Source organism: Neovison vison, chromosome 13 (assembly GCF_020171115.1).
Source record: "Neovison vison isolate M4711 chromosome 13, ASM_NN_V1, whole genome shotgun sequence".
Lineage (NCBI taxonomy): Eukaryota > Metazoa > Chordata > Mammalia > Carnivora > Mustelidae > Neogale > Neogale vison.
In genome coordinates this window covers 36,050,456-36,064,425 of record NC_058103.1, presented here as the reverse complement: position 1 = coordinate 36,064,425, position 13,970 = coordinate 36,050,456, and the positions used below count along the sequence as shown (strand labels likewise).

Here is a 13,970-nt window from a genome sequence, read left to right as displayed (position 1 = left end):
GTCTTGTTTCATTTTTCCCTCCCTTTGCCTTAGATCCTCTGTCTTGTTACTCAAATTTCTCATATCAGTGAGATCATATGATAATGAGACACCCTCTTTAACATTTCCCACAGGGCCTCCTTACCCAGATTCCCACCGGAGTCTCTCCCCATAGATCTTGTACCCTGAGAGAAATCATCTACCCAACACACTGTGATGAGTGAGACTCATTTATCCAATTTTCCCCAAGACAATATGAACTGTCAATCAGATCTTCCCATCAGCGGGGGGCAAGCAGGGATGTGATTCCAACCATAAGTAAAGGAATGAAAAGGACTCTTAGCTCGGCTCTGTAGGTAGTTGAATTTTGGGCAAACAGAACTTCCTCAAATTTTTTGAAATGCTGAATATAATTAGAAAGTTTACATTTATCAACTTAAGGACAATTTCAGGGCATAGGGCCCCATAGGTTCCTGCTAGAGGAACCATACAAATGCCTGAGACTGTGTTCAAAGTACCCAAGGCCTAAAAAAGTCACCTTGGCTCTAAAAGAAAACAGGCCTTATGAAGGAGGAAGGGGAAGAGGAAAGGGAGAAGCTGGGGTTATAACGGAAATGGAGAGCATAACCTTAACCTTCAGATGCAGGGTTGGCATGGAAATAGGAACTATGCAAAGGAAAGGCACATGCCCTGGGGTCTGGGGTTGGCCAGAGCTCCCGATCACCCTCTTCTAAAGAGCTGTGCATCGCCCTGGTCCAAGACCACCAGGGACCCTTTCCTTGGACTCACTCTGAGTGACATGTAATATGTACGTAACATGTAAGCACATGGGAGTGTGCTCACTGCTCATTTGCTGAGCCCATCTTTCCTGAACACCCACAAGGTGTAAGCATTATGTTAGCTCTTGGGAGGATATAGTCCTGGCCAGACTTTGCCTCCTGGAGTGTGTGATTTAGAGAAAAATTAAGACAAGCTCACAAAATAACTGTAATATAGAATGCTGTGTATAAAGCACACAGCAGGCAGAGAGGGTTAAGGGAGCTGTGAGGGTGACAAGGGTGATGCGGGCGGGTCTCGTGGCGGCCATCTGAGCGGGATCTCAGTGAGCACCTCTCTAGCACTGCCGCCGTAGTGACCTACTTAAGGATGGGGCCCTGGCTATCTCACCCTTCTCTGTACCCCCAATACCGGGGGGGAAGGAAGCTGAGGGACTAGGCAAATGGCCTGGGGAGAGTGTACTGTGGGTTCTCCCAAGGTGTGACAACAGCTGCTAGACAGGTCTGCGAAGAGAAGTAGGAGACAGGCAGGGGAGACCTGGGAATACCAGGAGAGAGAAGAGCAAGAGCTCAGAGATTTCACAGCTTCTGTCCTAGACAGAGAAGTCCTTCAGTTCTGGAGAATTCTGTGCCTCCGTGCAAGAAGCCTCATGGTGATTTTCTAGGTTTTTCCAGGTGTGGACTCACTGCAGCCACGAGCAGAGGCCACAGAGAGCATGGGCTGGGAATTACATATGGTTCTCCATGCTGTGCTGTGTCCCCGATAAAACAAGTTGACAGAACCACTCCAGTCAGCCCTGGCCAGGCCAACTCAGAACCTCAGGTTTGGTCCTGGGCCCAAGATTATTAAAAAAGAAAATATTGGTCAACTGGAGTGCACACGGCAGAAGGCGATCACTTCTTCAGTCAGTGTCTGAATGATTCCTATGTGCCGAGCTTGGCAGAAGATATTTCAGTTTTGTTCCTGTTCACTCATTTCACTAAGCATTTATCAGGCAACTGTCCTGTGCCTTGTGCCAGGCACTGTTCTAGGCTCTAGGGAGGCAGCAACAAACAAAGCAAAGTGCTTATTCTTATTTGAGTGGGAAGGGACAAATAAATAAGTCCATGATTCATCCAAGTGGTGACAAACACGATGAAAAAATAAAGTGAGGTAACGAGATAGAGGCGTGGGGGCTGGGGGAGGAAGGAGGTAGTGGTGTTCAACTGGGTTAGTGAAGTCTGCTTCAATAAGCTGACATGGGAGCTGAGATCTGAATAATGTAAGGGAGTAAGTCATGTGGCTATCCAGGAAAAGAATATACCAAACAGAGGAAAGCTCAATTACGTGCTTGGTGCTCAAAGTACTGTGGGCAGTAACGATACTGCTTTTACTTGCTTATAGTATAGAAGGAAAGTACTTCAGGATAAAAGTAATTATAATACAAGGTAGAATGTAAAGCTCTAAACCAGTACATAAGAGGGAAAGACAGTTTTTTTCATCTCGGGCACAGGGAAAAAGAGGAACCTGAACTGGCCCAAAGGAGGGGACGGATCTGGAGCAGAGAGTTGGAGAATGTGCTCTGGGGCAGAGAACAGTGGAGCCTCGGAGGCAGGACTGTGGGCAAAGATGAAGAATGACAGTTGTTCCAAAAAGTATTTGAAGAGCTATCACATGGAAGAAGAATTAGAATCAGTTTTGATCTCTCTAAAGGGCAGGGACAGAACCAAGGTGTACAAACTGCAAGGAGGGAGATTTCTGTTCAATAGGGGGTCAAACCTTTTAACCCAAAGGAGTTGCCTCCGAATGGGATGGGCTGCATGGTGAAGGGGTGATCCCCACCCCTAGACGTGTTTGTGTGAGACAGAGTGGTCTGGGAGTATTTGGCCAGACTCGATGACTCCTCAGGTATGTTTCAGCTTTTAAGAAAACCATTTTACTATTTCATGCCCCCAGTTCTCTCTCACCTAAGGATGGCAAGTGCCCTGATATATTTCACTTTGGATGGCACAAAGCTTAGGGATCCGTAAAGATCATTCTCAGATGATTTTGTCAGATACACAGCTGACAAGTTCTTCCTGTCTGTCTTGCACACTCACACACATACACACTCACACACACAACACCACCCACCCCCGCCATTACCTCCAAGCCCAAAGAAGAACAAAGGAGCATCTTCCCCTTCCTCATAAACCTCAGATTACAGAGGTTCTCTACTGTGCTGACCTCCTTTTATTTTATTTCCCCACACAACTGGCTCTTTCCCTAACTCCACCTCCCAGATCGCTTTGGGCAGAGCAAGGCTCAGACACAAGTGGGGGGAAAGGGGCTGGGACAATGAGGAGCTGGTGAACACGTGGTATTGTGTGTGCGGGGCCCTGGGTAATAAACAGGAACACAGGCTGTCATGTTCTATCCTCAGAGATCCTTGAGGAACTCATGGCAATTACACCTCAGACCAAATGCACCCCATCTCCAAAGGCTCCTCAGGGCCTGTTTTTTTGTTCCAGCCACAAAGTGTGCTCAAGGCTTCCTGCTAATTCTCCTCTTCATTCAAGCCATCCTCCTTATTGATGCTGCATTCTGGCACAGGCTAGAGCTTTCTTTTATGGACAGTATTTAAGAGCTCTCAGAAAGCAATTTTCCTGGCCTAGGAATGTCTGGGGGAAATGTGGCATGAGTAGCATATGGCCTGATTCTAACAACACGTGCACTGAGAATGGCCCCTCCAGCCCCCAGGATACGTGCCCAGCCCCTGCGGCATTCACCATGCAGGGCCTCCCCCTTGTTGCTAGTGCTCCAGAGTCAGAAGAAGACTGGGGATGAGAAAGAGAAGAGCTTGGAGGGGACAAAAGGGCAGTGCATGGCAGGCATCCTGAAGTCGGGGTCACTCCCCAGTCGGTTGCTGAGAGAAGGTGCCCTCAGCCCCAGCCCTACCCACGCCGCACCTGTCGTTCAGGTGGTCCTGGTACTGCTTCACTTCCCCACTGCGCGGGTGGCCGCTGTCTACCAGGCTGTTGGCAGCGAGGTTCACGCCGTCAATCTGCGTCATCAAGGTCTTCATCTCCTGGTCCAGGATGTCAAACCTGATATGGACAAAGAAGATGACTGGGGAGGAAGCATGGGCACTTTGCCTACCGCCCAGTCTCTGGAATGTGGAACTCTTGCTTTCTCCTTCCATCTCCAGAACACATTTGACGGGGTAAGGGGGCAGAAAGGAAAAAGATATGCTGACATACCCTATTTTCTGGTTCATGGGTTCAGTTTCATGGTTTAGGATTTCTTGGACCAGGCTAGTAAAATGCTGGTTGCTTACTCCATAGGCCACTGGCTCAACGGAAAGGCAGAGGGGAATGAAGAGGTGTGTATGGGGGGCTTCTGATCACCTCAGAGAACACCTGCCATACCTCCAGGGCCACAGCTGCTGTCCTTGGGCCCTAATTCCATGCCTTGGCACCTTGCCCTGAAGGATCCCCTCCCCAGCCAGGTGCTCTGTCCTAGGAGAAGGGGGCACGGCCGGGGGGAGGAATGTAGTTCTGAAAGTGGACCCTTCCTTCTGCCAACCTGGGCCCACCTCAGTATGCTCTAGGGAGCGGCATCTCATGCTCCTCACCTCTCTGATTCTGTGCTTAGGAGGGCCACGTGGACAAGGGGTATGCTCCCCCATGCCCGAGCACAGAAACAATGAAAGTACTGGAAAGGAGAGTGGCCTTGCAGCCTTGTGCTTTGGAAACTGGTCCCTGGGGTCCTTTGGGGTTCTGTGGCTGAGAAACTGCCACGGAAAACTAGAGCTGGTGGGGTTCTGACTTCTCACCTCCCCCTGCACTCAACAGTTCTGTTTTCCTCTGTGCTCTATGTCAGGGGTTCTGACTACAATTCATTTGAACAAAGACCGCTGTGGCTGAAAAGGAATTCAATACCTTGTCTAGAAAGACCCCCTTTATTTTAAGGAAGGCCCCACAGGGTAAAGGACCGAAAGCCACAGAGGCTGATTAAAACCCGTGACTTTGGTGCATAGCCTCAGCCATAAAGGGCATCCCATCACCTCTCAAAGAGAACCTTGCTGATCTAGAGGTGGTTCCCACCCTAGGCAGGGGGTGGAGTGCAGGCCATAGTGGAGGGAGGTAAGGAAGAGAAAGTCAGGCTCTGACCTGTGCCGTGCGACCTCCAGGTCCTCCAGTGTGTCTGGGATCTCCATCTGGGTGAGCCACTTCTCCTTCTCCCCCATCCACAGCTCACAGGCATCTGTCTCCCCAAACACCGTGTACAGGTCCAGGGCGTCCTGCAGCCTCTGCCGACGCAGGTCTGCCTGGGCCACCACCTGCTGATAGAGCTCCCGGAGGGCCTGCAGCCGGTTGGTCACATCTGGGGAATCCCGAAACTCTTGGGGGAAGCCCTGGGCCTGCTGTTCCAGATGCTCCATCACCCCGCGGCTCTCCTCTAGCTCCTCCAGGAAGTCCTTGTGCTTCTTCCCCAGGGCCCGCGTGGCCCCCTCATCCTGCCCCACGTCTTCGCCTGAGAGCAGCCGGTGGGCGTCCTGCAGCCAGGTCTTCAGGTCGTCAGCGTCCCCCTGGAACTGGAAGAAGTTCTCGGCATCCTGGAGGTTCTTCTTGCGAAAGGCGGCTAGCTCCTTCAGCTGGTCCCACTGCGCGGACACCTCCTTGATTCGGGCCTCAATCTGTGGGTGCCCAAACTGCTTCCGCGCGACCATGCCCTCTGCCTCCTGGAAGATCTGCTTCAGGTGGGCGTCCAGCCCGCGGAGCTCATCCTCGAAGGCCTTGTGCTTGCGCTGTAAGATGAGCACACTCGTCAGGTCCTTGCCATAGTCCAGGGAAGAGTAGATCTGTTCCTTCTCCTTGATCCAGCTCTCCGCCTCATCCATCTCCCAGAAGAACTTCCAGAGTCGCTTAGACTGCTGCAGCTGGGCCTTCCGCCCGGCTGCCATGTTGCTCAGCTCCTCAAAGCACTGCTCCAGATGGCTGACACGGTCCCGGATAACCTGGGGGTCACAAGGCTGGTATCCTGGGAGGAATGAGAGAAGGGAAGACAAAAGAGGTCAGGCTTTGCTTGCGGGCAAACTTTAGGTCAGCTGCTAGGCTAGAACCACATGATCTAGAACCTGCCATCTCACGGGGGCTGTGGGATTACGTGTGGGGGGGTGGCAATTGCTCAGATGGCAGGCCAGGTTCTTTATAATTAGTTAGTGTTCTCACTTACACTTCACGAGTAAGTTGGGTCTGCTCTCAGTAGAAATGCACAACAAGAATTTTTTTTTTTTCAAGGGCTCAGACACACGGGAACCTTGGGAGCACAGTCGGTTAAGCATCTGAATCTTGATTTCAGCGCAAGGTCATGAGATTGAGCCCCATGTTGGGCTCTGAGCGCTACACAAAGTCTGCTTAAAACGCTTTCCCTCTTCCTCTGTCCCTCCTCTCTCTCAAATAAATTAATCTTATTAATTTAACAAGATTAAATTAAATAAAATAAAACAAAATAAAAAGGCCCAAATTTCAAGATGACTCTTCAAGAAGGCAACAACTTCTTTTACTTAAGACCCAAAGCTAGAGGGGTGCCTGGCTGGCTCAGTTGGAAGAGTGTGGGCCTCCTGATCTCCAGATCATGAGTTTGAACCCTGCGTTGGGTGTAGAGATTGCTTAAATAAAACTTTATTTAAATTAAAAAAAACAAAAAGACCCGAGGCTAGAAACCTAGATTGTCTCTGTTGTATCTTGAACTAGCAGAGTGAATGAAAGGCAGATGATGCCTTGTTAGGGCTTCTAAGTGCCTTCTGATCAGATGACCCAAGCAGCTGCCTGCTCCCTAGAGAATTCCACTTTCCTTCAAGCTTCTTTCTTGCACCATTAGCTGATGGAGGAAGCAGAATTCTAAAGCTAGGAGACTTATCCAAGCTCGGGTGCTAAAACGCTGAGCTCGGGGATGGAGAGAGAGCTGCGGCCTCACCTTTGTCCTCGGCGAACTGCAGTGTGGCTGCGGTGATGGCCCTCACTTTGTCCCCTTGGATGGCGATGTCAGCCTCCATCAACTTGTGCTTCTGTAGCAAGTCCTCGACTTCAAGCAAGTGCTTCCCGAACTCGGCAGACAAGAGGTGAGCCTGGCAAAGAGGACAGACCAGGTAGAGGGGACGAGGAGAGGTGAAGACACATACCTGCTAGGTGAAGAGACGCCTCCAAAAGGAGTGTCCGTGGTACTTGGGCCTGGGAGTCAGATGCAGCTGGAAAATGGTTGCCACTCAGCGTGGAAGCTACAGAACAGGACCTCCTACTGGGAGTGCCTTTCAGAACCAGGCATGGAACGTTTTTCAGAAGCTCAAGCCTCATACTCGATCTCCTGCATCTGTCTCAAGGTTTGGGGCCTGAGCATGTGTATTTTAAGAAAGCTCCATGGTCGGTCTGCTGGGCATCCTCGGTGAGACCCACTGTGGTGGAGGGAGAGGAGATTCAGACTTCTTGGTTGCCCCTAGGCTGGGAGGTCCGGATTCGAACCAGACTCAAACTGTGATCACTCAGAGCCTGATTCTCTGAACTCCTGATTCTGGTCTATCATTTCTAGGTCCTGTAGGTTGGCACCTGTGCTACCATGAACCTAAGATGTCTCGATCACCTGAAATACTGTGGACCTGGGCTGGTGACTTGTCTGGAGCAGAGGGAGCCAAGCAGTTGTTAGGTGGAGGCAGACAGGCACCGCAGTGCCTCAGTTTCTCCATGCTGGCTCAGGGTCATGCTTGGCTGGGAGGCATCTAAGGAAGCAGCGCTAACTGCAGGACACCCGCACCCCCCAGCATGGAGGTGGGGTCAGGGGCACGGGAGTGCGGGGACGGGCAGCCTCCGGGGCGCACCTTGATCTCGTCCATCCAGTCAATGCTGTGCAGCATGTCCTGGAAGAGCTTCTGCAAGGCCAGGGTGGCCTCGAGCCTCTGGCGCCGGGACCGCAACAGCTCCTGCAGGTAGCTCCACAGGCGCAGGATGTTGTCCTTGCGGGCTGTGATGCGCTTCTGGTCATGGTAATTCTCCTTCTCCAGCTCCTGGGCCAGGTCCTCCAGGGCCCTCACCCGCTCCTCGTAAGCAGCTGTGTCTGTCTCGATGGCCTCGTGCTTCTTCTTGGCGGCCTCCACAGCTGCCAGGTCATACCCAAAGTTATCCTGGCCCATGGGGAGAAAAGCAGGCAACTTACTCGGGCCCCCCTTGGCTGGTCCCCTTAAACACAGAGAAATGGTGGGCCCCTTCTGAACAGTGGCTTGAAGGGAAAACCCACTGCCGAGGAGCTCATTCTGCGCTGTCTTTTTCAGCTGATCTTGTCAGAGCCAAGTTCCAAAGACTACATGTCTTACAGGAACCTTGAAAAGCAGCTCATAATTTTATTCACTGTGCCATGCGTGCGGGAATGCTGTGTGTGAGTCACTCACAGAGCACTCTGGCGGCCTGCTGGCGCTTGCCGCCTGCCTGGGAAGGAACTGCCCGATTCTGGGCAGGAAGGGGCCACTGCTCACTCAGGAGCCCCGCATCTGTAAGCACATGGCTCGCCCCCACGTGATCAACGAGGCACGCACTCTCTAGTTCTCTCACAACACTGGCTTTGCCCTGCCCGGACTTTTGGGTCCAGACTCTTAAGTGGGAAGCAACAGAAGCTCTTACGGCGCACATCCCCGGGGTCAATTTTCAGCTAGTGGAATCTGACCTGGCCCTCAGGGCCAGAGTCCGTGGAGAGTTCTTCCTCAAGCGTGACTCTGGATCTACCCAGGGCTGCAAGGCCTGTGGCAGGGCTCATCTGGCTGCCACCAAGAAGCAAGCTGGGTTTCCAGCCCCGCTGACCGCGGGGGGCTCTGGAAAGCTTCCGCTGCCTGCCATGTCCTGCGTGTCTCCCACTACCTGAGCCACCAGGCGCTGGTTTTCATTGAGCCATGTCTCCCTCATGGCAGCCTTCCGATCAAAGCGCCGGGCCACCTGCTCCAGCTTCTCTTGCCGAATGAGCTCATTCCTCAGGGCCAGCTCCCGCTGATACTCAGCCTCCTCCAGGCTTTCCCAGGCCTGTGTGGGGGATAGATGAGAATTCTTGGGGCACAGGGGCACACCTGGATTTGGGGGTTCCATCTCTTTTACCCAACACTGAGTGATTTCAGGAATCCAGGCAGAGCCTGAAGTTCAGCAAATCGTTTGGCTGCCAAAGATTTGGGGAGCACTGGTCCTGACTTCCCAGTTTCCTCCTCCCCTAAACCTGCCTTAGACTGCTGGCCTGATATAACGTTACTTGTCTCTGTGGGTGTTCAGTACATTCTCACTGACTCATGGCTACTTTCATTGTGTTAGAACGTCCAAGTGGTGCAAAGCCTCCAATCCCTGAAATATCGAATGTGTCATAAGCAGGTAATGTTCATTCTATAGTCAGAGAAACTCAGGAATCTATAGAGACTAAGCTATAAAACTAGCTCCAAAAATGGACTCTGGGCATCTGAGCAGAGGGCTGAGCTAATGGACAGTGCGTGGTGTTGGACCTCTCAGAACTAGGTTCAGAGAGTACCCCCAAATAGCCAGCATGTGTAGTTAATAATACCAACAGAAAGGGGCTTGGTTTAACCCTGTCCAGTAACCATTCTCTGCCCCCTTGTCAGAAACTCAGCTACCCCGCTGGCAATGTATAATGGAAAACACAGCTGTACCCGGTTGATGTCCGACACTAGTTTCCCATCGTGAGGGGTATACACTTTCTGATTGTTGGCTCTCATCCGGGACTGGATGGTAAAAAGTAGGACTTCCAGATTCCCCTTCTCCTGGAACCTGTCGATAAAACAGAGGGAGGGAGATTAGTGTCGAGGTCCCCATTGCCAAATTTTTTGCTAGTCAACATGGAACCCTGGCATATCTTGGAGCTTCGATAGTGAAACATATTTTCTTTAAAAACAAAAAATAAAGAGGATATATAGGTTAATTTACCTGTTAAAACATCTATCATACTCACCAATGGTGATCTACTAGGGGCTGAGTCTTTAAAATACAAACCAGAAAAAACACAAGAGCCTCCACAGTGTTTACTTATCATCTGCTTCCCCAGGGGAATGGCTAACTGGAGGATTCTAGAAATTCCTGAAGACACCAAGAGTTTTACCAAGCAACAGAGAAAGCTCTTCCCTGTTCTGTGAATGATGAAGACTTCTGACTAGCTCTTTAGTTGTTTTTTTACTTTTTTTTAAAAAAGATTTTATTTATTTATTTGACAGAGAGAGATCACAAGTAGGCAGAGAGGCAGGCAGAGAGAGAGGAGGAAGCAGGCTCCCTGCCGAGCAGAGAGCCTGATACGGGACTCGATCCCAGGACCCTGAGATCATGATCTGAGCTGAAGGCAGCGGCTTAACCCACTGAGCCACCCAGGCGCCCTAGTTGTTTTTTTTTAACTGAGCTAGCCAATAAAACCTTAGAAGGAACATTAGCCACGTGAGGACATACTGTCTTGAAAGCAACTTTCACCTGAGTACTAATGAGCAGCCATCCGGACAAGTCCTAAAGGCCTGCTGCTTCTGAGGGGCGAGGAGAGGCTGCGCTCCAGGCCGATAGCAGGTGTAGATGAGAACCGACAGCAGGATGAATGTCTTGAGGCTCAGCTCAAGGGAACTGCATGCTTTTACATTTCTGCATGGACGCCAGTATCTGCCTACTTCTGCACCTCCCACGTAGCAGTCGAAGATGGGCTGTCGACCAGGTCCCCACCCCAAGGCCAGCCTAACAGAACTGACCACTCACAGTCATTTCAAGAGGGCTGGGGCCCAGAGCATCATCTACTCGGCCCAGAGCACCATCTACTCGGCCCTATGGTGTGCGGCCTGAAAGAAGCCCAGAGGAGGTTATCTGTACTGAATTTAGGACTTTAAAAGTGGGTTAGTGTTGGGCCAGAAATCAGTTAATTGCTTATAGTACATTTTAGACTCCGCGTCTCACCTTTCCCTGTTGGAGAGTCATGAATGAAGTGTGGGAGGTAAGGGGAAGGAACAGGGACAAGGGTAACACCAATGAGCTAGAAACTTGCTTCAGAAAAGCTGGACAAGCTAAGGGCAGATGAGCTGGAATGCCCCCTCTGTTTGTGTGTCCACCTGTACACGTGCCTATGGGTGTGTCTGTGCACGCATGCACATGCATGGGTGTGGTTGTGCAGACATATGAGCACATGACCCCTCACTGGGTTTCACTGGGGTGAAGAAGGGGTCCTGAGAGGTCCCCACATGCTCTGTTGATGAGCAGTGACAGATTGGAGAGAAACAGGATGTGCCTGGTCATCAGCAAGACCCCTACAGAGAGCCCTGGGGCTGTGGATACAGAGATCATTACCAGATAACAAAGCACAGATCAGTGCTTCTGAGTTTCTCAGAGAGAAACTTTCTAGTACTTTCTCTGGTTACTCATCAATGCCCCTTTCCTCCAAGCTGATGGCTTGGGAGCAGGAGAGCAAGATGGGGATGAAGGAGATGACAAATGTGATGCTCTCTCGTTTCTAGGTTACACCTCCGGGTATACTGCTCAAGGCCCAGAGCCTGGCTCTGCCTTTGGCAGTCAGGCTCCTAGCCACGAATGCCCAGCCTCCCAGAGCCCAGGCCCTTACTTAGGGGGCTTCTCCACGGTGCGGTAGGTGCTGAAAGCCTGTAGCTGTTGTTGGACGCCCGTCAGGGAGTTGGCAAACTTGCGGCTGTTCAGGACGGCGATGGTCTGCTCAATCCACGTGAGCAGCTCTGTGGCCAGCCCACTATACTTTTCAATCATCTTCTCCGTCTCAATGGCATGGTCAATGACCTGCGGAATCACTTTATTACTGATCCTTATCAGAAGATCAATGACACCAGTGAGGCCACTGGTGGGGCCACCTTCATCGTGAAGCCGGAGTGTTCCATGTTGGGTTTGTTCCCTGAGCTCAATAACACTGCTAAGGCAGGAGGAGGGGACAGGCAAGATTGCTAATCTAGCTCCGCTGGGGTTCATGGGCAGCTCCACCCCTCCCCCAACCCTATAAAAGACTGGTAAATTTGCTGGGCCAGGACATCAGCCACGAGGAAGGCTGAGGTTTTGTTCATTTTAAAATGCATTATTAGGAATCCAAGGCTTCTAGGCACTGCCTCTGCTAAACACCAGGCACACAAGGGTGAATGAGAAATGGTCTCTACCCTTGGGGTGCTGTGGACTGGCAGGGGAAAGGAATCTGGCAAGAGGGTCTGTACAGTGGGTTGGGTTCCCGATACACCACGAGTGAAGAGGCCCAGAACCACAACAGACTAATACATAGAAGCCCATAGTGTCCTGTGGAAATGTTCAGGAGATGGGGAAGAGGGGATCAGAGCTCCAGCCCAGGATATTTTTCAGGACAGACCAGCAGCTTGCCTTGGAATTTAGCTTGGGAGCCATTAATGTGGCAGTGCTTGGCTTAGGAAGGTGGTGGGGATTGATCTGTCTCCCTTCCCTGCAGCTGGGGTGCAGGCACAGAGCTCTCAGGACAGGAAGGGAGCATCACAGTGTGGCAAACAGGGAACCAAGGTGACACCCTGCGGATCAGCTCTGTACCTTGCCAACGCGCTTGCCCTCTACCGCGAGCACCTTCATCTTGGAGAAGTAGTGGTAAAACGCCACCACGTAGGTGATAATGGATTTCTCATCGGGGTTTTCTGTGAAGACATCTGCAAAGGGAAAGGGTGCATGCTCAGGACCCAACTGGAAGCTGGAAACGTTGGGCTCAGAGGGTTCAGCTCCCTGTTCCTCCAGCAGGAAATCCAACTCCAGGTGCCAAGCGACAACCAGAGGTTGAGAATGAAAGTGTGATTGTGATTTTCACCAGAGGATGAGCTCCATATCAGGACCACAAATGGAGTGGAGAGAGTGAAGAAGAAGGATCCACAGATGACAAATGGGCCCCTGGCTGGGCCAGGTGAGGGTCAGGAACCACCACGGATCTGAAGAGCCGGCCCGGAGCAGGGCGCTGGCCCAGCCACCAGCCCCTCGCTATGTCCATGGCTGGCCCTGCGCCGGGCCCAGACTCCTCCCAGTACCCCAGCAGCCCAGGGCTCCCTCTGGCAGGAACGCTGCCTCCCTCCCAGCAGCCAAGGGCTGGAGCAGGTGCTGCTCACCTTCGGGGTCCAGGAGCGGGATGATGCCCAGCTGGCGCTCGGCCACCTTGAAGGCGTGCTCCAGGTTGTGCCGTGCGTTCGAGTCCTTCAGCTTATCAAAGTCAATCAGGTCAGGCCTGGGGACAAGGCCAGACTGCTAAAAGGCGGTGGCCGCAGCATCCCCCACCTACTGGGCAGCCCCAGCACGAAGCAAAGACACTGGACAGACAGCTGGGCAGAAGTGGAAGGAGGAGACAGAAGCAAGGGAGGGACCGCTGTGAGCACCCGAACGTGGGGGGAGGGGCACAGGGCATGCCTGGGGTTTCAGGGAGGCAGGGAAGCCGACAGTGAGAGAAGGCTTAGAGGGACCTACATGCGGTGTGCGCTGTATCCGAGCAGCCCAGGGGTTCGGCCCTCAGCCCTCCTCTCCCTCTTACCGGTGCTTGTGTATCAGGGCGTTAAAGGCCAGGCCATCCTTCCAGCTGGAGGTGAAGTTGGTGACATTGACCTGGGGGTAGCTGTATCCAAGAGAAACGTTAAGACCTAAGAGACAGACTATTTTGGGGTCCTCGAAAGTGTCGGAACTGAGGGACCCATACACGGGAGAGAAATGGATCCATCCCTTCTTGGGCCCCTTCAACAACAGAGAGCAATTAAGCTACACGAAGAGGTTCCTCCGTAAGGTGGGCCCAAGACACTCACACACCCAACAGACACCACGGTCTGACCCAGGCAATTCTGGGAAGGAACCCTGAATTCCAGGTCTTCAAGAATCAGGTCAGGAGGGCGCCTGGGTGGCTCAGTGGGTTAAGAATCAGGTCAGGATATGTTTTGCATCTGTCACACTGAAGGTGCTATAGTTCTGGACGATGGTATGTGTGACCCTTGGCTATGGCGGTCCTTGGGGGAAGCAGGAGGATGGTGGGGAATGGATAGTGAACTGGTGCCCAGGGCTTACCCTGCTGTCTTCATCTGACACCACAACAGTAACGCATCCTTGGCTGAGCGTGTCTCACGGCCTTCCTGAGTTTGCACAACAATGTCCTGAATCTAGGGGTGCAGGAACGAGAGAGGGAGAAATGAGAGTTGCATTTGGATCTGTGCCTTCCTGTTCTCCCTGGGAAGCTCCCTCCCTCTTTCT

General features: G+C 52.1%; 1 protein-coding gene across 2 annotated transcripts in view; it reads right to left on the bottom strand.

Annotated features, from left to right (window-relative positions):
- The window catches only part of SPTB (spectrin beta, erythrocytic), an 86,404-nt gene that overhangs the window by 30,448 nt on the left and 41,986 nt on the right, over positions 1 to 13,970 (bottom strand). For both annotated transcript variants that reach the window (XM_044229791.1, XM_044229792.1), the window contains exons 5-15: positions 13,788 to 13,879; positions 13,267 to 13,347; positions 12,851 to 12,966; positions 12,291 to 12,403; positions 11,341 to 11,528; positions 9,410 to 9,527; positions 8,622 to 8,780; positions 7,592 to 7,894; positions 6,697 to 6,847; positions 4,887 to 5,757; positions 3,684 to 3,821 (exon numbers count right to left, since the gene is read on the bottom strand). In XM_044229791.1, the coding sequence (XP_044085726.1) occupies positions 3,684 to 3,821; positions 4,887 to 5,757; positions 6,697 to 6,847; positions 7,592 to 7,894; positions 8,622 to 8,780; positions 9,410 to 9,527; positions 11,341 to 11,528; positions 12,291 to 12,403; positions 12,851 to 12,966; positions 13,267 to 13,347; positions 13,788 to 13,879 (2,330 nt within the window). The remainder of the gene's footprint in view (positions 1 to 3,683; positions 3,822 to 4,886; positions 5,758 to 6,696; positions 6,848 to 7,591; positions 7,895 to 8,621; positions 8,781 to 9,409; positions 9,528 to 11,340; positions 11,529 to 12,290; positions 12,404 to 12,850; positions 12,967 to 13,266; positions 13,348 to 13,787; positions 13,880 to 13,970) is intronic.